The sequence below is a fragment of the Saccoglossus kowalevskii genome, chromosome 13 (genome assembly GCF_978046115.1).
Source record: "Saccoglossus kowalevskii chromosome 13, keSacKowa6.1, whole genome shotgun sequence".
Taxonomy (NCBI): domain Eukaryota; kingdom Metazoa; phylum Hemichordata; class Enteropneusta; family Harrimaniidae; genus Saccoglossus; species Saccoglossus kowalevskii.
Window position 1 is genome coordinate 10,989,429 of NC_140653.1, and position 27,643 is coordinate 11,017,071.

Sequence of the window (27,643 nt, forward strand, 5' to 3'; positions counted from 1 at the left end):
AATGAAAATCGACACGTCCTTACAACTGTGACATTAATCAAGAATTAATCGACATTTTGAAATTAATATTGTTAAATAATAATGTTAAGTATATAAATAAAATATAATTAAATTTTATTTGAACGTGATCGTGGCGTATATAATTAGCACGTTAAAGTTCATGTTGATGAAAACGTTTATGACTTACGCTGAACTCTGTATTGAATTCCTGGAATATTCGTGACTATTTTCTGGCCGGGAATGAGGTACTCGAATGAATAATGTCAGAGTCTACCACCTAAACTCAACACAATTTGAAACTTTTCGTTCACCCAATTTTAGGCTTAAAATCACACTTTTTGATTATTATTATGGAAATCCCCGCTGGATTCTCGGTAGTGGTGTGAAGTGCTGTTGACTAGCTACCAACTTCGGCTCTGCTTCGCAGCAGGCGTCATAATCGAAGCGCCCTCTATAGTGACTAGCGCGCCGTTTCCTCGGCAACAGCCAGGCTCATGAAGGAGTGATATACGCGCACAGGCATTGTAAATATATTATCGTTCGGAACACAATAGAAAACACCGTCCGGGACAACTCTGACTTTTTCGTTGATGGATACTGCTACAAGTGGAAATCTTTAACACGGTAAGCACTTCCCATTACTGCCCATTGTCCACTGATATCCCATCAACCATTTTATAGAGCAAAAAGTTTCCGAAAGCGGCGAGGAAACATGTTGTTACTCGCCGAGGCGATTCACGTACGCGCGTTGTCATGTTCTCAGAAATACTCTTCGAAGTGTTTGTCGACGGTTAATAATACGACTATTTTTTTCCCTTTCACGGAGGCAATGTATCAGTAAGCTGCAACTCTGTGCAACGGGGTGAAGACAAAATCGTTTCCACTGATAAATATTAGTAGAGCGCATGGTCGGTGATCCGTACACGGGACATCTAAGTATTGAAATACGACTAATCAACATGAAAGCTGTATTTTTAGTTGTATTTTTATCTCACGGTAAAAACATTGGCGATTTAATGACTTTGTATAGCCGTAGTTAGAGTCAGAAAGTGGACCGTCAGAGTGCTGATACGAAATACAATCATACCAAACTTGCTAAACTTTTTTTTTACTACTTTAAGATAAAATTTCACCTTTAATTCGTAGTCGAGTTAATTCAATGCACCGGGCCATATTGTATGATTTTGCCATGACGAAGCTAATGTTACATTCCCAACAGTGTAAAGTTTGTGGTAAGCGCGACGGTATTGATTTTTTCGCCCATTCAACAAAAGCCATATCTCTTTAGAAAGGCGATCCGTGGCACAATACTCCATTACATTTGGAAATACAGTGTTACTATGTACGTTTCACTGCAAAGTAGAGACTTATGAGTGTGTTGAATGTGTATTAAAAGACTCTACCTTTGAGCGGCCTCGCATCGTAATAAATTACTATTTATTGTTCGCCTACAATTAACTACATTATTACCTTATAGTGTATTAACATGAGCTACTGAGTAATTCTTTAACTTGGTACCTTTATAAACAAACAAAGAAAAGAAACCCTCACTCCACTGAAGCCCGTCTATTGGTGATTGTTAAATTTGTTTCTCGTCAATGTGACTTGTTAACATATCCAAGATTTATGTAAAGTTTCCCCTTAGGGGGGTAAGTTTGGGTTGAATATAACAATAAAGTTGGCTGGCTTCAAACGTGTTCAGATATCGATCCAGTCTCCAATGATCTGAATAAGCTGATATCAGGGTCAGGGGTGGCGACAAAGAGCACCTGTCTCGGCGGGCTGCGTGCCAGAATGTTACAGCAGTAAAAAATGTCGAAACGGGTGGTTAAAATAAATACTTGACCCTGCGGATCACGGTGTGATCGCGAAAATCGGCCTAAAGCAAGGACTTTTTAGTCCGCCAAGAAAGAAATTAATATTGACCAGTCTCTGGTGTATCAGTTTTAGAGTTTTCCTCAGGAAATTGCGTTTTTTTTACGACAAAGGACACAATGTGCGCATAACATCACTAATGCTGAATAATTGATGAAAACGTTCATTGTTAGTATACTATCAACATTCAATGTTTACGCTTCGTTTAGTACCATTGTTTGGAAGGCATTAATACGCCGCCCACAGTGCCATCACCATGACAACGCGCACTCCAAGCAATCAGACATATTAACCTGTGCTTCCATGGGACATCTTGGCGAGGACGAGTTGTACACGAGGGGACATTTTTATAAGGATCGTGATATTTTGCTTACTTTTTTGAATGTACAAAGAAATTCTTTTTGATATAGAAATAGTTTAGTTTAAAATGTAGTAGTCCGTATTCCATGAACAGTTGAGTAAGCAGTGTCATGTGAATGTGTACCTATGAGAACAAGCCATTTAAATATTCCTCCAAAATATACTGAGCAATAATAAAATTAGCTCGTCTTCAAATTAAAAAAAATAAACCGGCTTTGTACAAAATGGCCGCCGTTTTGGGGAGAAATCCATGGAAACAAGTATGGTTAATTCTTCTTTTACCCAGATCCTGACCAACTGCATGGAAAATGTACGTAGTATTTATTGTAAAATTCCAAGGTTTAATTTTCAGCAAAGTGCTTCCACATATCTGTGTTAGGGAGAGGGATTTCTGATAGAGACTTTGCTAAAGAACGATGTTAACCACACCTCCTTCATTGCTTAAATTAGTTTTCACACATTTTATAACGTGCTTTAATTTTAACACATCACACTAGACTGAGTACTGTTGATTATAATCGTAATAAAGAGGGTAAATTAATATATACACACACCCACTTACGTATCCACACTGTTGAATGACAGATAACTCTCAGACCTCTAGGGTATAGACAGATTTAATGTTATTCAGCCTGATTACTTGGACTGACTGTTCATGGACCGTGGACTTTGTTTTTCACTTTTATGTCGCTATGACTGGTTTTCAATGGGTCCACGAAGTTCATAAAACTGGATTGATGAGATTGCAGAGGTCCCCTGACATCGTCAGTGAAATATTTCTTGTACTAAGCACACTTAAGTGGGAAGGTTTATATTTAGTATGTCACTTTGGGTTAATAATACATTGAACATACATACTCATAAAAAATACACACAAAATCATAATTTATCACACGGGCATGTCGTAACTCTAAGGGAAATCACAGAAGATTTACCGAGCCATGTATGTACCTTGTTGAGTCCACCACCGTATTTTACTAATATCTGATTTGTAACCCTTTTCATCCCCTCCGGGGGATGTTGTGTGTTAATAAATAAATAAAATAAATAAATAAATATAATTTCGTGCAAACAAACAATGTATTTTATAGGCTTTGTATACTGTGACGTCACATGGGACCCATATGGAATACGACGCGATGCGATGCTATAACATGCCCCGTGGAATAACCGCCGAGCGGTCCGGTTCATGTCGCTGTCAGACATAGTAAATGCTTTTTGCTTGACAGGAGTTTTTGTCTGCAATAGTACATGATAACCTGCGGGTGTCAAGTCCAGTTATTTACCTTGTTTTTGTCAGTTTATTTGGCTCATATTTGACATCTTATGAAAGTTGTCAGAGCCTATACAGTGGCTGCCACTGCAACTATAACCCCCCCGTGTTTGGTCTCTGCTGTAGCACGGCTGACGGAATGTTCCGTATTCTCAGTTGGTCATGCAGAAGATGACTAAACATTCGATTCTAAACTGTAATGTGCGTCAGTAAACTTCAACGAACTTAGTGACCGTGACTACCGCACCGACACTTCAACAACATCATGTTTTGTAAAGGCTACAAAGCAATTACTCGTTATGTGACTGCGTCTATTATCCATGGAGGGATATAACCGAGATGAAATTTCGGCGCAGCGTTTTCGTAATTTGTCGTAGCCCCGTACTGAAAGGGCAGATTTGTTTACAAAGTCTGACAGAACAATATGGCTTCAGTTGTGAGCCTGTAAAAGGCATACACCACGCTCAGTGTATAATCCTAACATCAACGCTAATTTAAAACATGTGATTTGGATAAATGCTATTGTCAATACTATGGAGCACGTCTATAGAGGGACTGTGTATGGAGACAGTGTATATATTCCTAACGTAACTAACTGTAAGATCACTTTTTTACTTGATTATGTGAAATGTGAAAAACTGTACAGCAACTGTGGACACAGAAAATAATATGCAGTATTTGATTTCATTGCAGGTCAGTTTAGCTAGTGGTTGCTCTTGTTTTCATAGCAACCATGCCGGTTAAGACAGTAACATTACCCGCGATCAACCCGATCCCAGCTCAACTAACGGGAAATGACTTTTTAGCTGCATCGCATTTCAAAATCGGTTATGACCGCCGACTGGCAAAGAGCGCCCGCCACCGGAGTGTTTTTAAAAAGGACTACATGGCCCCACCGATTGATGCTGGCAGACCGCCTGCATCAGAGCCGCCCATGCCATCGGAAGTGATGCACCGAGATCAAACTAAGGCAATGGACAACGTTTCGGAGACGCACATGGTTTTCTACGACAAAGGCTATGGCAAAGTCCCAATGTGTAACTCACTCACGACAACGAATTTTAAGATTGGTTCCGACAAGCGGATTGATTCTTTCCGTACAACGCATGGGCTGTATTACACTCCCCAGCCGATATCGCGTGTGCATCAGAAGGAAAACCCGACGAAAAGTTACATCCCAGATGGCGACAAAGGAAAAGCAGCGCCACCAGTGTCCGATTACCGAGATAAATACCAGGGACATGACACAAATAAAGTGAGGATAGAGAAAGCTCCATGTATGCACACAGGTAGGAATTAATTATTAAGTACGGTATGTTTTAGGTACATGGTAATATTCCAAAAGCTGGTACTGCTTGTTTGGAGTGCATTCAGAAACATTCCGTACTCGATTCCGAACATGCTTCTGTTGTATACCCGAACAGACGAACTCCATTCTGGTGTTGCTGTTTTTTAAAATTGTACGTGTAAATAATGACAGTTGAAAAACATGACAATTTTGTACCCCACATTCACAAAAAATAACAGAGTATATAGTCTAGTGTTTTATGATCTGTGGCAGTTGGAAGTCTTAAAACTGAAGCCGATGCTATCTCACTAACCCTGACACTTTATTTGAAAATGTGAACCCAGCCGAGTACTCACTGAGGGCGCTAGTTATATGCCAGGCACGTCGTAAAATACGTTGTTCACAGGACCAGTACGTATACAATAAAAACAGATATGGTACATAACCCAATTACCGTCCATGAAAGACGGTGATCTACCCCCTCACCGTGGTGGTATACTCAAATGATCTACAATCTACTACGATACGCCGAAACTGGTTATCTGTTAAAATGTCACAAAAATACCTAGGTCTATGTCATTATATATTCCATGCACTACGCTATTAAACAAAACATTAACTCAAAACACATACACTAAGACCGTTCGAGAAAATTCGATATGGCCGTTCTTTGCTAAAAAATAACATCTGGATTTGCGTAACGATTCTCAATTTATCAAGAGTATTTTTCCTGACACAATAAACGAATGACAACTAACAAGTCATATATTTTGTTAACAGGTGGTCCATCAACGATCCTGGGCGACGATCGAACTCACACTCAGTTTTCAACGTCAAGTTCAGACGAATTTTACGGAAAACACTTGAAAGTGAACTATCCTAAACCAGACGTAAGTTTATGAATAAATGACGTCACCGACGTCCCGTCGACTCAAGTAGTCGCTGACGTTACAGTTCTGACACTTCATTCTAAGTCTTTGTATAAATAACGTGCTCTGTTAGAACGGTGTGGCCTTTATTTAGACAGTGTTGAAGTTTAAATCTTTCGTCTCGAGGGGCAAATGAATAGAAAACAGTGATACGCCATATTCGAATCTACACGCCCTCTAGTGACGAAGCGCTTTTGTGACGTGAAAATGACGTATCCTCGGGGCGGACATCCGGGCATTTTCACCGCCTGGCAACCATCGCGGTGAAAACAAAGGCCAAAAAATCGCAGAAAACTGTACTTTGGAATGGTTGTTAAGACTCCCTTGAACAGTGTAACAAGATTAGCCCTACTTGTGTAACATGTAAAAATTTGGTTGTTCAGGATTACTTCAAAGTTGAGTTTGTGTTGTTTTCCCGACCGGCGTTCCACAGCAGCGCGCACAGAGCCCATAGAAATGCATAGTACAGTGCACAGTCAGCTGGCGCACACCTGATATAATACAATAAATGCGATATTTACTATATGGGGGCCGCCATCTTTAATGACGCATACAACTAAATAGAGGGGGCAAGGGTTATTTTCGTTCAACGTAATTGCAATATTTTTTTGTTCGTACAACGTAAATTGAAAAAATAAATTCCGTAATTCTGTAATCACAGGCTAGACGTACAACGTAATCAATCAAATATTTGTTTCGTAAACTGTAAAAATGTGTCATTTTTCTCGGTACGTACAAGAATTTACATCCAAATAAAAAAAGCCGAAAAGCCATTTTCGAAACTGTAAAACGACTAGATGACACAATTCACTGCAAAATTCAATTTTCACTGTAAACTGTAAAAACGTCTTTTTTTCCTTGTAATTTGTAAAAAGCCCTTTTTATTTCCCGTAAAACTGTGAAAGTTGTAAAACGCGTTTTTCAGACTCCTACAAATCAGGACAAAAATACCAATCTTTCACAAAAATACGGACCGTTGGGGTTATATTAAGCCAACCGATAACAAAATTCGGCTGAATTCGTCGTTTTTGTGTGGAAAAATCCCTTGCATACGAACACCTAATTACACGAAGAACCTAGAACACTTTCCTGGGGTATTTGAAACTAAAAATTTGCATTCCAGCTCAGCAGCCAATCAGCGACGGCCTTACACTTAGATGACAATTTCGGTCATTTAGACAAATGTCATAAAATTAACATTGGGAAACATTTATCCAGAAACATTGGTCCAACAAACGAAAATAAATTGAGTAACCCACCAATCGATATCGATTACTCCCAGAAACCAATATTGAATGGTCTAAGTCCCTGCTCTACTTTGTTTAAACAGACAACTGGATCGAACATCCCACAAGGAGACAAGGAGAAGGTGTTCGAGCATCATACAACACAGAAAGCGTCCTTCCCCAAACCTTTGAAATCAACGTGTGTACCTTACGAGAAGTCCGACGCTCACCGTAAAATACAAGGCACCAACTTCAAGTTTGGCCACACCAGTAAATACGACAGATATGACAGCACTGCTGCTGATTCGTACAACCCTAAGATCAGAGGTGAGATAATAATTTGAAATAATTACAACATTAACTATATACTAGTGCAAGACGATAAACAGTAGTAATCTCTCCAAATATGGCTAGCACGCCCCCTAACATCTGTTTAATGTACTTTCGTTTTTATGTCGCAAAGTTCGCATATACGACAAAAATACATACATACAGAGGAGAGTTGTATGAAATCCATTGATTATTTATTTATTTATTGGTTATTTCATTTATATAGTAAATTGTGAATTAGCTCAGAAACCAGACATGGGAGTGAGTTCATTTCCAGAGGGCGATCTTCACCCAGAAAGAGTATTGCAAAGAATCAGTACAACGACATCTAATGTTTACCACACAGCGGTAAGTCTGCTTCAATACACATAAAACTATGAATAATCAATTCCTTGAAATTTCGATATTCAAGTTGAGAATATCGCCCTCTAGTGGCAACTACGTGTTTTTTTGTCGAATGTGCAAACGTTTCATTTGAAATAGAACACAAGTTCAATTTCTGGATTGTATGGGTCATGTAGACATTGTGAAAAACTAAAATCACTATATTTCTATTTATAATTTCAGCCACCCTCAGATTATAGACATTTCATAATCTCGGGAGCAGATAAACGAACTGTCAGTAATGTGACATTTGGAGAACCCAAATTATCCCATAAATTCTACAGCACTACGGAGAAAGATGCATTCCCACCCACAAGCGTTTCTATGGAGCGGGCCGCCTCACATCATTACAAAAGCAACGTGCCCATGGATTATTATGGTAAGTCATTTGAAACAATAGGAAACAGTAGAATATAGAGTATTCTATAGATTACACAGAATGAATAATTATTCATTTATACAATTATTATATTATACAACAATATAATTGCATTTCAAGTGATTGAAGTTGTTGGTGTCAAATGCTTGATTGCAATATGGGTGGGGGGGGGGGGGTAATTTTTCTTTCCACTTCATTAAAACTATTGTTTTAGTTTATTTAATATGTGAAATGAAATTATTTCAGGGGACGAGGTCCATAAAGCAACAACTTGGAGCGATTTCCCTGTACATAGAAGTAAACCTGCAAAGAGTAAAGATATTATGAAAAAGGTAATCAACACTAGTTACACCATACAGAATAAAAATTTGGTCCAATAATTAAAAAAAATAATGTTGGTATTAAAAATAAATTGATTTATTGTTAGGTTCATTTGTTGAATATCTCGATGTACAAATTTGGTATCCTAAAGGGTGACATCTTTTTCACACCAGGAACGAATCCAGAATTTTATTTTACCCAGTTTGTTCCTATGTGAAAAAATAAATAAGTAAACCAAAAAGACTGCTTATCTTCAGATGTTGGGTGTAGTGGGATGGAGGTGGTGGAGGGGTTATATGAACCCCAACTGTATCTGTTATGCACAATTTTTTTTTCTTTGAAGTTGCATTTTTCAGTTTCAAGCAATCCCCTTAGGCCTGAAGTGCAATACAAAAAACTATGAGAACTTGAATACATGATGACAATAAATGTTTGTACACATGTATTTTATTGCCCTCAATATCTGACCACCTCAAACTATCCTTCTTACATTTATCTCTTCTATGTCTGTTTTGATTTCAGTTGAAGAGTACTCATTTCGAGCCGCCACTGCACGATGACCGTTTCTTTGATACAACACATCTAACTTCCTACACGCCCAAGTCCACCGATAAATACCACTACGACAGAGGACGCATGCAGCGAAGCTCAGTACCACTCGGAACATTCAGCAATTCAGAATAAATACAGCTATACGGTGAAGGACAGTATTCAACCTAAATTATGCATACTGATCATGTCATAAAATTTATAAATTCAAAATAAATTCATCCACAGATTGTATTTGCTTCATTATCCTCACATCTGATGTTCCACAATTATGTTAATGAACAATGCCAAGACAACATAGAAATTAATATTCAATGTCTCGTTTTCATTTATTTGACAAAAGTTCTATGTTCTACATTCAAAGGTTTATAAGCGCCAAAACTGAGATAAAATAATCTTTGTGGTACCAAATGAACAGATTTTCAAGCCATGCATATTCAAATAGCACTTAGAAAGCTGGAATATAAATTGTTTTTCAAATAAAAATTCATTTACCAGCAATTCACATTACCATAAATACACACCACTTGGCTCAAATGGGTGATGGTTGTAGGATGATCGAACTAGATGGTCTTAACTACAGTGGAATAGCCTTTTGAACACAACATTGGGGAGGGCACGACTGACATACCATAAATACATCGCCATTCATAAGTATTTAGCAAGGCAAAAACATTTGTATATGGCAGTCTAGTTAAAAAATAGTGTTAAAATTCAAGAATATTATAGACAAGATACCAAAAAATTGTAATTTCTCATCGCATACTGCCTACATTCAGCTACTAGTAATTACAAAATGTGTGTTTTAACATTTTTGTTTGTTTGTCAGTTTAATTCCATAACACACAAAGTGGCAACTCATCTGTGACAAAGCAAGGGTAGTGATTTTCATACTGCCACTGATGTCAGTTTTTATCCGTCCAACTGCTTTGCAGAATTCATTTTAGTCTTCTTTTTCTACAGACAACTGAGAATTAATGTTGCTGTATTTATATTTTTACTAACTTGTGCAATTAATGTAGAGAAATTATTAAGAAACCAATGTCAATCTTACCATGAGATCGTATTTTATAGATATGTACCACGTGCGTTGTGCAGAAATGCAGACTGGAAAATATGAAACAAACAGAAGAGTAGTCTTCAGAACCTAAAATATGGCAAATCAAAACAGTCTGAATGACAAATAATTTGATGGGTTGTGGTCATTGCATTGCACATGTTTTAGCCACAAATGACGCATGTGAAAAACATTTATTTACATATTTTAAACAGTGCCCAGTGATGGCTAGAATGAACAGCTTGATATATCATATTTGCTCTATTAGTAGTGCATGTACTTGCTCAAAAACCTAATGATCCATCATACAATAATATGCAGTTTTGGGATTATGGGCATTTCCATTTGAGATACCTTAGTAGAGCAAATTAGGCAGTGCTGTCGTCGCCATTTATTTCCTCTGTCCATTTCATAAGTGTTTGTGTAGGCCCGAGACATGCAAGGTTTGTACGATACAAAATGCTCCAGTTATATTTTTTTACATGGACGTTATTACACATTTTATTTTCTAACTGCATGTCCTTTTGAAGTGTTCTCGCTAATTGTTTGAAGTGAGAGAAAGCAATACATATGTTACTCTGACTGCGATTTAAAAAAAAAATGTTTTGTACTTTATTTTTATGAATGAATAAAAAAAAAAAAAAGGATTTACGTCAAATGGTTTTGTGTCAAAGCGTTAATGTTGACATGGCTTACATAACACAGATCACCAACAGCACACCTTCATGTGAAGTAATGTGTAGTCTTTCTGCAACATATGTTCAAGGGTTTGTTGATCATAGATAGCTCTCAAATCTTCAGTAGTCTCAAACAAGTGACCTGATGGTCGAAATAGCTCCGCTGTCCTACAAGAACATTGTGGTAGCCAAGTCAACCAATGCACACCCATTTTTTTTACCAAAAATGACAAAAATATTTGCCAAAAATATAGAATTGAAGCTATCTTCACGAACATCTTTTATGACAGCAGAGCTAAAAAGCTGCAGAGATGGTGTCAAGATGGATGTGAAAAATTATTGATGACAAGTCTTTGTTAATGACATAGTCCCAGTTGGAATTAGGGGTAATGTTATTCATGCCAAAAATAAAGTATTATGGACCAAAAGCATAATTAGTAATTGAGAATTAATAATTGGCTGGTCTAGTATCAACAGAAATTATATGTAGTATATTACTCTTCCATATCAAAATATATGGTCAGTATTTTAAACAGGATATGATATTATTGTATCCAAACTGAATTTCATTTGTCCATGGTCATGTACAGAGATACAGTAGTATGGTCAAAAAATAAAATTTTAGGCAGTCAAACATCTTTTATCCGATTGTTAAACTAATGTATAATTTGAGGAGTAAAAAACAAGTCATTTTGGATTCAAAAACTAAATGAATCATCACGGACATGTATCTCAACATGTATAATGTTTGTATCAATTTTAAACAAAACCAACAAATCCTGTCCAAGATGCCACATTTTCCAAAAAACAAGGATGCCAGTCGGCCATCTTAAATCATCAGATTATAGAACAAATTGACATGAACTTGCCAAGTATGAATGAAAATGGTCCAAAAGTCTTGAGGGTATAATAGTATGGTCAAAAAGCAAGATGGCTGCCAAACGGCCATCTTTGATCTAATCACGAAACGAATAGTCATAGACATGTATCCTAACATGTACCAGTATAATGGCAGCCAGTCAGCCATCTTGGATTGAATCAGTAAACTGCTGCATGTGCACATGTCCCAAATAAAGTACTAGGCACATGCAAAGAATGAACAGATTTGGTCAACAGGGTTCTGAAATACGACTCCGGACGGACGGAGACCGAATTTTAAATGTTAACGTTGTTAGAATGAGAACTAAAAATAACAAATTCGGCAAAACAAAAGGTTTAGAGATAAACCTTTTCTAGCAAACAGTCTAGCCATTTTAAGTGCATGCATTTACAGGGGTGGGGGTGAGGGTTGGTAGTTACATAAACATCATAGCAGGGAAATAAATAATCTTGGCTTAGTTTACATTCTATTTAAGTGACTGTGACTGTGTTTAGATCTTATCACTGATAAGTTTAATAGTATCATTATTGCTATGTTCACGCGGCAGCATTCTATCGGAGCCGAACTACTTCTCCTCCCACGGATTAACAGCAGATTATCTCCAATGTGTTCATACGATCAGAGCCGAACGAGAGCCGAGATCTGCCAGAGTTCGATTCAGTTCGATCAGAGTCGAACGAAACAGTGCCCTTGAATAATTAGTGACTGAAAACGATTTTAGTGTCGTGCTTGTGTTTTTTCTTTACATGGCGTGATGCTGTTGGGCTAGGAAAAAAAAGCATGGAGGTAGAAAAGACAATGACTGGTACTATGATTTAGGTACTAGTATCTCAAATAAACAGGAAACACGGCAGCTAAAATGCGTTTAATACAGGCAAAATTACCATTTTGTAATTATTCAACTGTAGTGATATCTAAACTACTAGGGAGCATCACAGATTCTCTATCATAGAGAAATTATGGAAGAATCTAAACCTACCAGGAACACGTCATCGTACAGCGATCGCTTCTATGATTTTTATCTTTAGTGTCTTTAAAAAGTTTCCGTTCAATCGTTCTTTCAAGTTTTTGTCGCATAATTTCGTACACCATTTTCTGTTTCCCATTGAGCTATCAATTTATCGCAATAATTCGTTACTATATATTAGGACGGGTACATCTTATTCAAGCCGGAAATTGCGTGAAATTATGAAAGATGTTGTCTCTGCCATAATTGAAATGAGAGGTTACTCGAAGAACGATTGAGGGCGTGATTTCGGCTCCAATAGTTGGGTCCGATGCGTTTACATGATCGGAGCCATGTCGGGACTCAACCCTATCGAAGTTCAACCCCTAGGGTTTAGTAGAGCCGAACTTGGCTCGAGCCAAACGCATTTACATGGCTATTTTTGCTGGCTCAAGCCGGCTCGAGTCGTTGGGCTCCGATAAAATGCTGTCGTGTGAACGTAGCAAATATTACCCATGATTTACTCAACTCAGTTATACAACAATAATGATGATGATGATGTAATTTAATAAAGGCCGACCCAAGGTACATGTACATATCTAGATAGTATTAATTCAATCAAACTATTAAACAGGCATCAAAAAGAAGTCTTTGCATTCAAGTTCACTCAAACAATGCAGTTATCCAACAAACACAAATTATTTATTCTTGATATCTAAAATAGCACAGAGAACTTATTGATCAGATCGAATATGGTCCAATAAAACCACAGAGAAGTACTGTAATAGTGCAGCGATATATACCTAACATCTTTCGTTATCTCGCACGCTTTTCTTGAAACTAATATTATTAACAAAAATTCAAAAAAACAAAAAGCATACACATTATATTTCAGACATGCAAATAATATTCATGGATTTTGCTAAATCTATCCTTTTTGGCAAGGAGATTGTAGAATTCCTCGTTTGAGGGCCACACCCATCTTTCACTGTTGTAGACGCTCTCACCAACAACCCAACCTGGTACGTCACTCATTATTTCAGCTTCCTCATCTCGAAGTCTTTTCATTGCCAGCAATTTGCTACAAAAAAAAAGAACACAGATTTGAGAATAATTACCATGTTTTTTTTATTATCATCATGTACAGCCTGTTCCCGTTACGCTGTGAGAAACCTAATGAGCAATAATATTTCATATCATGCCTCACCATGTTTAACCATATTTGGACATATTTCTTTTATAGATCTAAAGCAGCTTGAATGCCTGACCCTATTGTTGTTGACGTTATGAAATCACACACAAATGCACACTGAGTACATTCAAATAACAAAAGATTAGTATTATGCATATGCTCACATAAATAACAGGTATGTCATATCTTAATGACGGCATGTTCAAATGTACATTTTTTGAACAAAAACGGTCGATCAAAGGTCAACAGAACTCAAAACAAACCAATCCAGGTATGACATCAGATGCACAGAACCCTGTCAGAACAGCTTCCAACAAGGACTAAGAAAGTACATGCAGGACAAAATTTGTGAAAAAAACACCTCATTTAAAAGGTGTACTGTATTTTATACATTATTACCTGCATGAAGGTTTACTGTATTTTATACATTATTACCTGCATGAAGGTTTACTGTATTTTATACATTATTACCTGCATGAAGGTTTACTGTATTTTATACATTATTACCTGCATGAAGGTTTACTGTATTTTATACATTATTACCTGCATGATGGTTTACTGTATTTTATACATTATTACCTGCATGAAGGTTTACTGTATTTTATACATTATTACCTGCATGAAGGTTTACTGTATTTAATACATTATTACCTGCATGATGGTTTACTGTATTTTATACATTATTACCTGCATGAAGGTTTACTGTATTTTATACATTATTACCTGCATGAAGGTTTACTGAATTTAATACATTATTACCTACATGAAGGTTTACTGTATTTTATACATTATTACCTGCATGAAGGTTTACTGTATTTTATACATTATTACCTGCATGAAGGTTTACTGTATTTTATACATTATTACCTGCATGAAGGTTTACTGTATTTTATACATTATTACCTACATGAAGGTTTACTGTATTTTATACATTATTACCTGCATGAAGGTTTACTGTATTTTATACATTATTAGCTACATGAAGGTTTACTGTATTTTATACATTATTACCTGCATGATGGTTTACTGTATTTTATACATTATTAGCTACATGAAGGTTTACTGTATTTTATACATTATTACCTGCATGAAGGTTTACTGAATTTAATACATTATTACCTACATGAAGGTTTACTGTATTTTATACATTATTACCTGCATGAAGGTTTACTGTATTTTATACATTATTACCTGCATGAAGGTTTACTGTATTTTATACATTATTACCTGCATGAAGGTTTACTGTATTTTATACATTATTACCTACATGAAGGTTTACTGTATTTTATACATTATTACCTGCATGAAGGTTTACTGTATTTTATACATTATTACCTGCATGAAGGTTTACTATATTTTATACATTATTACCCGCATGGTGGTTTACAGTATTTTATACATTATTACCTGCATGAAGGTTTACTGTATTTTATACATTATTACCTGCATGAAAGTTTACCGTATTTAATACATTATTACCTACATGAAGGTTTACTGTATTTTATACATTATTACCCGCATGATGGTTTACTGTATCTTATACATTATTACTCGCATGATGGTTTACTGTATTTTATACATTATTACCTGCATGAAGGTTTACTGTATTTTATACATTATTACCTGCATGAAGGTTTACTGTATTTTATACATTATTACCTGCATGAAGGTTTACTGTATTTTATACATTATTACCTACATGAAGGTTTACTGTATTTTATACATTATTACCCGCATGATGGTTTACTGTATCTTATACATTATTACTCGCATGATGGTTTACTGTATTTTATACATTATTACCTGCATGAAGGTTTACTGTATTTTATACATTATTACCTGCATGAAGGTTTACTGTATTTTATACATTATTACCTGCATGAAGGTTTACTGTATTTTATACATTATTACCTGCATGAAGGTTTACTGTATTTTATACATTATTACCTGCATGAAGGTTTACTGTATTTTATACATTATTACCCGCATGATGGTTTACTGTATTTTATACATTATTACCTGCATGAAGGTTTACTGTATTTTATACATTATTACCTGCATGAAGGTTTACTGTATTTTATACATTATTACCTGCATGAAGGTTTACTGTATTTTATACATTATTTAATACCTGCATGAAGGTTTACTGTATTTTATACATTATTACCTGCATGAAGGTTTACTGTATTTTATACATTATTACCTGCATGAAGGTTTACTGTATTTTATACATTATTACCTACATGAAGGTTTACTGTATTTTATACATTATTACCTGCACGAAGGTTTACTGTATTTTATACATTATTACCAACATGAAGGTTTACTGTATTTTATACATTATTACCTACATGAAGGTTTACTGTATTTTATACATTATTACCCGCATGATGGTTTACAGTATTTTATACATTATTACCTGCATGAAAGTTTACTGTATTTTATACATTATTACCTGCATGAAGGTTTACTGTATTTTATACATTATTACCTGCATGAAGGTTTACTGTATTTTATACATTATTACCTGCATGATGGTTTACTGTATTTTATACATTATTACCTGCATGAAGGTTTACTGTATTTTATACATTATTACCTGCATGAAGGTTTACTGTATTTTATACATTATTACCTGCATGATGGTTTACTGTATTTTATACATTATTACCTGCATGATGGTTTACTGTATTTTATACATTATTACCTGCATGAAGGTTTACTGTATTTTATACATTATTACCTGCATGAAGGTTTACTGTATTTTATACATTATTACCTACATGAAGGTTTACTGTATTTTATACATTATTACCTACATGAAGGTTTACTATATTTTATACATTATTACCCGCATGGTGGTTTACAGTATTTTATACATTATTACCTGCATGAAAGTTTACCGTATTTAATACATAATTACCTACATGAAGGTTTACTGTATTTTATACATTATTACCTACATGAAGGTTTACTGTATTTTATACATTATTACCTACATGAAGGTTTACTGTATTTTATACATTATTACCTGCATGAAAGTTTACCGTATTTAATACATTATTACCTACATGAAGGTTTACTGTATTTTATACATTATTACCTACATGAAGGTTTACTGTATTTTATACATTATTACCTACATGAAGGTTTACTGTATTTTATACATTATTACCCGCATGATGGTTTACTGTATCTTATACATTATTACTCGCATGATGGTTTACTGTATTTTATACATTATTACCTGCATGAAGGTTTACTGTATTTTATACATTATTACCTGCATGAAGGTTTACTGTATTTTATACATTATTACCTGCATGAAGGTTTACTGTATTTTATACATTATTACCTGCATGAAGGTTTACTGTATTTTATACATTATTACCTGGATGAAGGTTTACTGTATTTTATACATTATTACCCGCATGATGGTTTACTGTATTTTATACATTATTACCTGCATGAAGGTTTACTGTATTTTATACATTATTACCTGCATGATGGTTTACTGTATTTTATACATTATTACCTGCATGAAGGTTTACTGTATTTTATACATTATTACCTGCATGAAGGTTTACTGTATTTTATACATTATTACCTGCATGAAGGTTTACTGTATTTTATACATTATTACCTGCATGAAGGTTTACTGTATTTTATACATTACCTGCATGATGGTTTACTGTATTTTATACATTATTACCTGCACGAAGGTTTACTGTATTTTATACATTATTACCTGCATGAAGGTTTACTGTATTTTATACATTATTACCTGCATGAAGGTTTACTGTATTTTATACATTATTAGCTACATGAAGGTTTACTGTACTTTATACATTATTACCCGCATGAAGGTTTACTGTATTTTATACATTATTACCTGCATGAAGGTTTACTGTATTTTATACATTATTACCTGCATGAAGGTTTACTGTATTTTATACATTATTACCTGCATGAAGGTTTACTGTATTTTATACATTATTAGCTACATGATGGTTTACTGTATTTTATACATTATTACCTGCATGAAGATTTACTGTATTTAATACATTATTAGCTACATGAAGGTTTACAGCATTTTATACATTATTACCTGCATGAAGATTTACTGTATTTAATACATTATTAGCTACATGAAGGTTTACTGTATTTTATACATTATTACCTGCATGAAGGTTTACTGTATTTAATACATTATTACCTGCATGAAGGTTTACTGTATTTAATACATTATTACCTGCATGAAGGTTTACTGTATTTAATACATTATTACCTGCATGAAGGTTTACTGTGTTTAATACATTATTACCTGCATGAAGGTTTACTGTATTTTATACATTATTACCTGCATGAAGGTTTACTGTATTTTATACATTATTACCTGCATGAAGGTTTACTGTATTTTATACATTATTACCTGCATGAAGGTTTACTGTATTTTATACATTATTACCTGGATGAAGGTTTACTGTATTTTATACATTATTACCCGCATGATGGTTTACTGTATTTTATACATTATTACCTGCATGAAGGTTTACTGTATTTTATACATTATTACCTGCATGATGGTTTACTGTATTTTATACATTATTACCTGCATGAAGGTTTACTGTATTTTATACATTATTACCTGCATGAAGGTTTACTGTATTTTATACATTATTACCTGCATGAAGGTTTACTGTATTTTATACATTATTACCTGCATGAAGGTTTACTGTATTTTATACATTACCTGCATGATGGTTTACTGTATTTTATACATTATTACCTGCACGAAGGTTTACTGTATTTTATACATTATTACCTGCATGAAGGTTTACTGTATTTTATACATTATTACCTGCATGAAGGTTTACTGTATTTTATACATTATTACCTGCATGAAGGTTTACTGTATTTTATACATTATTACCTGCATGAAGGTTTACTGTATTTTATACATTATTACCTGCATGAAGGTTTACAGTATTTTATACATTATTAGCTACATGAAGGTTTACTGTACTTTATACATTATTACCCGCATGAAGGTTTACTGTATTTTATACATTATTACCTGCATGAAGGTTTACTGTATTTTATACATTATTACCTGCATGAAGGTTTACTGTATTTTATACATTATTACCTGCATGAAGGTTTACTGTATTTTATACATTATTAGCTACATGATGGTTTACTGTATTTTATACATTATTACCTGCATGAAGATTTACTGTATTTAATACATTATTAGCTACATGAAGGTTTACAGCATTTTATACATTATTACCTGCATGAAGATTTACTGTATTTAATACATTATTAGCTACATGAAGGTTTACTGTATTTTATACATTATTACCTGCATGAAGGTTTACTGTATTTAATACATTATTACCTGCATGAAGGTTTACTGTATTTAATACATTATTACCTGCATGAAGGTTTACTGTATTTAATACATTATTACCTGCATGAAGGTTTACTGTGTTTAATACATTATTACCTGCATGAAGGTTTACTGTATTTTATACATTATTACCTGCATGAAGGTTTACTGTATTTAATACATTATTACCAACATGAAGGTTTACTGTATTTTATACATTATTACCTACATGAAGGTTTACTGTATTTTATACATTATTACCTGCATGATGGTTTACAGTATTTTATACGTTATTACCTGCATGAAGGTTTACTGTATTTAATACATTATTACCTGCATGAAGGTTTACAGCATTTTATGTTTTGCACATACATAAGGGGGTTATAAATCAGGAACTTGAAGAAGAAAAAGTAACAATTTTGATGAATTGGTGGAGTAAAGTAACTCACCGTCTATCTTCCTCTGCCATGAGTAAGGGCATTAAAGTTATTTTAGCTTCCTGTTGTTCAAATTTCCTGGCCCTATGTAAAGAAAATAAATAATTTGATATTTGTGGGAGAGAAAATAGAAAACCAGAACATATAGACAGAAAACAATGCATCAGCATGATGAATGACTTCACATGCTTATTCATACAAAACATTGATACAGTATTTGCTCTAACAGAAGTATATTTCTTACAGAAGTGCACATGAACTAACAATTTGCATTTCATCAAAATACCACTTATTATTAGCATAGACAAAGGAAAGGTTTTATCATTTGCGTAAATGCATGTGAAGTCATTTAAAATTATAGAAATTCTGACATGAAAATGGTGATTATGCAAATTATGTGCGAGATACATCCACATTTCTTGGTATGCTACTTGGTATGTTTAAACGACAGCATTCTATCGGAGCTAAATTACTGCTCCTCCCATCAATTAACAGGATAATATCTCCAAGGTGCTCACACAGTCAGGGCCGAACGAGAGCCGAGATTTGCCCAAGTTCAATTTAGTTTGTTCAGAGCTGAACATAACAGCTTCCTCAATTACCAATTGTCAACCTAAACCTAGTAGGAACACGTCGCCGTACCGTGACTGTTACTCTGATTTAAATCTTTGGTGTTTTTAAAAAGTATCTTCAATCTCCATTGGATATGTTCAGTCGTCCCTTGAATTTTTTGTCGCATAATTTTATATGCTATTTTTCTGTTTAGAGTTCAACCTGAGGGTGTATTGGAGCCGGACTTGGCTCGAGCCGAACACAGCCAATTTTGGTGGCTTGAGCATTCTCAAGCTCCAATAAAATGCGGTCATGTAAACGCAGCAAATATATCTACATCGATACTTGTCATTCAACAATAAAAACAACAACAATAAATCTACCTTCTGAGTCTGTTGCTATAGGCAAGACCAATCATTCCGATTGTCATTGCACCTGCACATCCCAAAAACATCATATAACCTATAAGAAACGATGCATGTTAGGCAGTGTATACAACATCACTGGTAATCACAGCTATAGTACAATACATATCATACTAACTTGAACTGATTAACCTTCAACATGATGTTACCTATGTTTAGTCATCATTACAAGATTTTACGAAAATACAAACTGATGAAATGCGTACATCATGTGCAGACAAATATAAAGAACTTTGCAGCTCAATATGTATTACTCCGATTTATTCAACATGGAATAAGTTAAACTTTTCAACAAATTAATCACAGACTCTGTCAAGTGCCTCTATTATTATTATTATTATTATGGTTTTATTTCAGACATGGACCATATATAAAGAAAAAGATACAAACAAATATGTAATAAAATAAAATTACAAACCATACAGATTTGAAAACTATACTAAACTCAGTAGACTACCTTTGTCTAATGCTGCACTAAAGTAGACTTCCATCTCACATCACTATTGAGCAAGGCACACACAAGCGTATTGTTTGATGTTCGTAATCGATCCATAAAAACATAAATTAGCTTTCTATATAAACTGGTAAATGTGTTTGTACGGTTTTCAACGAACATAGTGCTTGTGCTACAGTCACGGGCGTACTCCAACAGTTTACGGAAAGTATTATTATCTATGGTTTAATAATACTATAGATTGTATTTGATACAGTTTTGCAGCTATATTTGACGTTTTTATTTTCTCTTGCCACAGCAACAATGGAGTATGATAAATTTACCATATCTGGTGTTGATAATTGGGAAAGACTTATTTGTGTACCCCAACCCATACTTTAGCTATAGGTTTCCTGAACAGTGGCATACATAATTAAATTAGAAGGCTGTTAGAGGGTTGGGGTTAGAGTTAAGTTTAAGGTGTGGGGTACAGAAGGAGATAAGAGTTCCTTAGGATGCCCTCACTCATTACTATTATTATATTTCTGCTCCGTCTAGTGTCCGTCCTCCCTCATCTTAATTTAATTGCCCCTCTTCAGGACCCGTATAGTTATCTGGAGGGGCTGGAGTGTTTGGGTTAGGTAGTATTTCCGATGATGATTGGTTGAAAACGATCGACAGCTGCAAAACTGTTTTCATGTGCACCGTACATGGTTGTTGCAGGGATGTTATTTACATTGGGACTTGATGGCACTCAAACCCGTGTGCGGGGATGCCGACAAGGTACTAATGAAAACTACCATCTCCACATTCACAGACCTGTACACAGAACTATGCGAATTATATCACATTGTATACGTGACCCGACTAGAGCTCGACAGAAGAGTTCAGCTAACCGGTGTACGGTAAATGTCCAAAAATAGCGTATAGCTTTAGTACAGCAATGACAAAACTCTACGATAAATAAAGCAAACATGTGTCACTCACCAGAAACTCCCCTATTCGGTATATGGCGTTTATAAGCAATGGGGCCGTAGCCACCTTTCGGTGGCATATCTTGCTTGTACGGTACAGACGACATCTTGGATTGGTTGCAGCCTCGTTTTGGTTCGCAAAATGAGAAAAAAAATATATAAAAGGCCGAGCCGCTGCGCCACCAAGCGGTGAGATAAACTGCATTCACACACAACTCAAGTGGGCGCAAACCCACAAACCAGGAAAGATGGCCCCAGAGAGCTACTATACTCGGGTGAAAGTGTTATACAAATCTTTGAAATGGGACTTTAATTTTACCCCCTAGCACATTGATTACTGGGAATTAGAACACATTTTTAGTTATTATAAACATCTTATTTTCCAATATGATCGCTGAGATTTTACGAATTTCAAACTATGAGTAATATGTTGCCATGTAAACGATATAATCTCCTTGTATATTATATGACAACATAGTCAAAATGATGCAACAAACTATTTGTGGCGGCTGATCAATCCTTTACAGGAAACGTTTTATTTTCGGTGAAAATCGCATTTTGGTGCTCTGCCTGGGATGCTGAATTATTCGAGTTACGAAAACACCGAGTTACAAAAATAAACACGCCCGTATTTTAAAGACCAAGTTCAAATTTAGTAACTCAAATATAACAAACTTCGAGTCACCGGAAATGTACAACGTTAAACCAAACAAAAAAATCTATGTAGCCTGTTACGTTCAAATTTAGTAACTCGAATTTTAATCATCAGTTAACCAAACTTCGAGTCACCGGAAATGTACAACGTTAAACCAAACAAAAAAAAATCTATGTAGCCTGTTACGTTCAAATTTAGTAACTCGAATTTTAATTATCAGTTAACCAAACTTTGAGTTACAGGAAACAAACACTCATTAGGGTAGCTAAAAATACCAAACCAGGTTTTATTTATAAGTAATGTTCGAATACCTGAGACAATTCAACATATTTTTCGATATATGTGTTTCTCTGTCCGGGATTTGTTTGCTACATTCAAAGTACGTTCGTATTCTTGTTTGCGTTCTAACACATTTGCTATAACGTTAAAAAAACACAAAAACTATTATGTATGAGCAATTACAATTCATAACGTCGTAACTTATGTTACATATGACCGTTGCCATGCAGAACCACAACCACCGAAAACAGAAACCCCTACCTCGGGTCCATATTTGTATTGAGTATTCGTACGTATGTGTTACTGTACAAATAGATGGAGAGACGGTAAATGATAATGCCCATGGAAGAGAAGATAGAGGTTTCAAGTCTACCGCTTCAAAAGTCTTGATCACGTGAAGTTTTGAGATTCAGCATGCCTCTTATTCAACAAGGCCCCAAGGACTAATTCTTTACCCGCTGTTCAATTTCGGGAGCGTTATTACAGACTTTCCGTTTACGTTCCGGCAAAATAAGACAAAATAGAATTGCATACAGCATGCAAACTTGCATAGCGAAAGCCGTGTTACCGTTACAAAATAAACCAGATTTTAAATACTTTCGCTGTAACCCCACCTTTGACATTTACACACTCCCATGATATTTTATTTCATTGAAAAAAAAATAAAAAAACACCAAAAAATAAATAAAACACTGTATACAAGTCTAGGGTTTGCAGCATTATGCTGTCTTCTTCAGGGCAAGTTCTAATCAAAACGATGTGCTTGAATACTGTGACAACTACAACTACAGTCAAAACAGTTTATGATCTGGTATTCAGTTCTATTGATCTAGTTTTCATATCAAACGTTTCAGAACATGTTCTCTGCAAGGTTACCTGGGTGACACACTCAGCTACATCAGATTTCAAGATGCAGTAACAGTTTATCTCATTCAGATGCTGTTTATCTCCTTTAAGGTAGAATGCTACACAGAAGTAAAAGTATTGTCATTTTCTTTATTTTTATATGTTTGATATTTCTTGTCACGAAGATGAAGAAAACAAAACAAAAATATGGGGTCACCGTACTCGGTTCGGATAAACTTATAATGGTGAAAATAGCATGTTTTGTCGGGTTTAGGGCATTTTACCACAGCCTTCCCAATGAAACGAATCAATATTTTGCACAGTGACATATGGTGAAAAATGATATATAGTGTCTTACAGGATACCTTTTGGTGTCTAGAAATATTAAAAAATTGACAACATTTTTAGTAGGTTTTTATTGATATGTTTCATTGTGGTCATAGACTATGGAAACCGCTGCTAAGATGGCTTTATTTTACTGTTTTTTCACTAAAAACAGATTGACAGTGAACAAAACAAGTTCACATATTGTTGACTAATACTAAAACGAGTAATTGTACTCAAAATATTGCTACTACCATATGCACTAAAATATGCGCACGTGTAAAAAAAACTCGAGTTTCATTCTCAGTACCCTAACATGCTTCAGGTGAACATAATAATATGTCCCGCCCTCTAGCGGCGCTCATGTGACGTAAACAGGGCGTACAATTGTGTAAAGAGCATCTTCAAATGAATCGTTGAGTAGTCATTATTTAGAATATAGCAAATATAATGACGAGCAACCATAGATTAACGTTGTATGAACTGCATTCCTCAGCCATTAGAACGAGTAGTGTTTGTAAATAACTGAGAAACGGCAACTGACGATGACAAATATTGAATCATGCATGCTACAACCTTTCAGGATTTAACAAAATGTTAATGAAATGTTGGAACATGGTACAAGCGTTTATAATATCATTAAACAGGAGCATTTTTCAGTGTAGCCATAGAGGGCAGTCTCTTAACTTTTGCAGTATATTAGCTAAGCAGCCTCACCCAAATTATGAAAAACAAAACACATTTGTCAATATACAATTAGCATTTATTTCAGAAAACAGCAAAGTATGATGGGATATGCTTTCATTGCTAGATTGAACAGTGATTTATCAGACAAACTGCAGGTGAGAATAGGATGTAATTATCTGTAAAAAAATACTTCAAGGTCATGTATAAATTCAAAATAATTAAAAACATGCTGTACGTGAACCTTTTTCATATTTGAATTTACTGAACTAAAGATGTTTGTGGTCGCTTTGATCTGGACGTGTAAATACTGGAATACTCTAGTTTTGAACAGCAACATGAAAATATGTAAATACACCAAATAATAATGAAAACTGAGAGTTCATACAACTGCAGGGCTCAATGTAGATTGTAGACCTAAGATTGCTGGTCATCTACATTTTGAGAATTACATTAAAAGCTATTCGTTGTTTATGTCTGAAACTGTCATGGCTATTGACATATACAAAGAAAATCAACATATTTTTGTATGCGTACACATTTGGAAAAATTATTTAAAAATTGCTTTGGAGAAAAAAAAAAAAAAAATCACAGCTAATATCACCTGCTAGAAATGAATGCCAACTTACTCGCATAAAGCATTTAAAAAGCAGTGGTCATCGCTCCATGCGAACATATGAAATGTATTGTAATACATGTCGTTTGATTAAATAAAATCCAAACACAAAAACAAGAACCACCACCATACTTTCAAGACGATAACATTGGAAGTCTAGCTGATATTAAAACGAAAGTAAGAAATAAAGACAGAATCAGAGTTGTAGAATTATGATTTAACAAAAGAATTTCTTCACCACATTCAAAGTAAGCTAAATAATAGAACATTCATATAAGTGCTTGAGAACCAAAACTTCTAACACAGCAGCTTGGACAGTCAACAATGATGTTATTACCATGTTTTGTATGGTTTGGAAGCAAACAATCAAACTGTCATTAAGGCTGATTATTGAATCCTAACTTGTTATCACATATTTATGAAGCAAATAATTTTTTTTCCTGCCAAAGTATCGTAAAATCTGTATTAGAAGCCACATCCCTAATAGAAGTCGCACACATTCTTTGAGAACAATTGAGAACCAAAAATTCATCATTTCTCATATGTGTAGATGCTCTAATAGAAACCGCATCCATTCTGTTACATTGTACTATTTTAATAGAAGCTGCAGTTTTTAATACAGATTTTACAGTAATTATTAACAAAGTGAAATAAAAATGAAATAATTTTTTTTTTAGGAAGCTGTTTTTGAAAAAAGTTCATAGCAGCAAAACGATCACAATTGTAATATTTGTTCGAATTATGTGCAGCAATGCTACCTACACTTGTAAGTAGTCGTTATTATAAAACAAAATATATCCTGCGTAAGTACACTAAATCAAAGCGCATTGGTTCGATAGGTACTAAAAGTGCAAATGCACAAAAAATATCACCTTACACTTGAGTTAATGTATGCGCTTCTATGAAGGTGTGATCGAATATGAAAATATGATATGCGTACATCTATATGGTAAGATATTCAGGTGAAACTATCAGCGCAGGTGAGATATATGAAACAAACGCATATAAAAGCAGGACGGAGATAAACACTCAAAAATTCCTAGTAAATCGTAATGGTTCGTAGTACATAAAAGAGCATACTGACTTTTTAAAATACTATTGTATCTGGACGGATATTTAAAAATGCAGCAATAATAAAACAATTAAATAATAATAACATCAGTAATGAAATGCACCCGTAAATGAATGCACTGGGTTCTGGTCATTCACGTTGTAAAAGTTGTCACCCGATACGAAAACACACAGTAGAGTAAAATGTCTTTTCAAATGGAATCATGAAGAAATGTCATGATTTTTTTTTTTTTATCAATTATCTTACACTAGAAATTAAATAAACAAACAGTGAAAAGGATGGACTGCACAGTGAACCACAAAAAAAGACAATGGCAAGTACCTTCTACATATCCTTCCCCTCGTTAATCAAACAGATGCAGAAGTATTCGGATAAGTCAATTTATCTCTTGTATTGTATCAAGGTACGGGACAAACCAATCTGCAACAAAAGAGTACATGAAACGGGAGTGAAAGTCACAGTAGCTTTTCTCTCCTTGTGTCTTCAAATTGACAAATGCATTATTTTTGACTAGCGAAAATCAACGATTTACAGTACTGAGTCACACACATTTGTATTAATAAAAATTTTAAGAATATTGAATTGACTGCTTTCAACCCAGAAATCTCTTCCTTCCCAAGAAGACTACTACAGTTTCACGTAAAGTTCAACCATGTACATATGTACATACTTGTAGATGAGGGGAGGGTGTACAAGCACAAGATATGTAAAGATCATAAAAATATACAAATAACAGCCCTTGGTTCACTCAGAAAAATGTACAAATTGTAAATCATTTACAAATTTGGTCAATATATATATATATAATGTATATATACACCCAGTTAAAAAAAAATTCTATGTACATCAATCAAGTAGAAAGACAATTAGGGGATGGCAAACTCACTAAATCTGAATGAAAGCAAGTAAATTATTATAAATGTATACACACACAGTTTTAATAAACAAAAGGGAAATGTCATGTTATTTTTTTTCATATCAAACTGTAAATTTTATAAATTTTTAAGAAAATAACTACGTCTCAGTGAGTTTTCTTCGCGACAAGAGTCGCATGAGAGATCAGAGCCGTGAGAGGCTTCAGCGTTGAGAAGAGTACGAAAGACATCAAAACAGGTGATCATGACCGTGCAAGGGTGCGTGCTTGCTTCCTGGCTTTCTGCATGCGTAAGAGTTCATCAACTGAGTACAACTGCATGGTTTTCCCGAAGCTCCAATTGCTGTAAGTTAAAGAGTGAGAGGTGGATGTTAAAGTTACGAGAGAGAGCGATCAAAATACTCTCTTTTGTAA

At 34.7% G+C, this 27,643-nt stretch overlaps 3 protein-coding genes across 5 annotated transcripts in view; 1 reads left to right on the forward strand and 2 right to left on the reverse strand.

Moving 5' to 3' along the window:
- Nucleotides 1-502: 502 nt before the first annotated feature.
- Nucleotides 503-9,240, forward strand: LOC100371635 (stabilizer of axonemal microtubules 5-like). Its single transcript, XM_002738787.4, has 8 exons — nucleotides 503-624; nucleotides 4,202-4,797; nucleotides 5,577-5,686; nucleotides 7,056-7,278; nucleotides 7,508-7,629; nucleotides 7,849-8,044; nucleotides 8,291-8,376; nucleotides 8,888-9,240. The coding sequence occupies exons 2-8, from the start codon at nucleotides 4,242-4,244 to the stop codon at nucleotides 9,047-9,049; spliced, it is 1,455 nt and encodes a 484-aa protein (XP_002738833.1). The 5' UTR covers nucleotides 503-624; nucleotides 4,202-4,241; the 3' UTR covers nucleotides 9,050-9,240.
- Nucleotides 9,241-13,154: 3,914 nt separating this feature from the next.
- LOC102801835 (NADH dehydrogenase [ubiquinone] 1 alpha subcomplex subunit 13-like) lies at nucleotides 13,155-22,017 on the reverse strand. The gene is made up of 4 exons (XM_085506722.1): nucleotides 21,893-22,017; nucleotides 20,431-20,509; nucleotides 19,508-19,579; nucleotides 13,155-13,555 (listed from the first exon to the last, which is right to left on the reverse strand). The coding sequence occupies exons 1-4, from the start codon at nucleotides 21,984-21,986 to the stop codon at nucleotides 13,366-13,368; spliced, it is 435 nt and encodes a 144-aa protein (XP_085362848.1). The 5' UTR covers nucleotides 21,987-22,017; the 3' UTR covers nucleotides 13,155-13,365.
- Nucleotides 22,018-24,724: 2,707 nt separating this feature from the next.
- The window catches only part of LOC100371480 (tubulin polyglutamylase ttll6-like), a 30,060-nt gene continuing 27,141 nt past the window's right edge, over nucleotides 24,725-27,643 (reverse strand). For all 3 annotated transcript variants that reach the window (XM_078012703.2, XM_085506916.1, XM_085506917.1), the window contains one exon: nucleotides 24,725-27,572. In XM_078012703.2, the coding sequence (XP_077868829.1) occupies nucleotides 27,473-27,572 (100 nt within the window). In that variant the 3' untranslated portion in view covers nucleotides 24,725-27,472. The remainder of the gene's footprint in view (nucleotides 27,573-27,643) is intronic.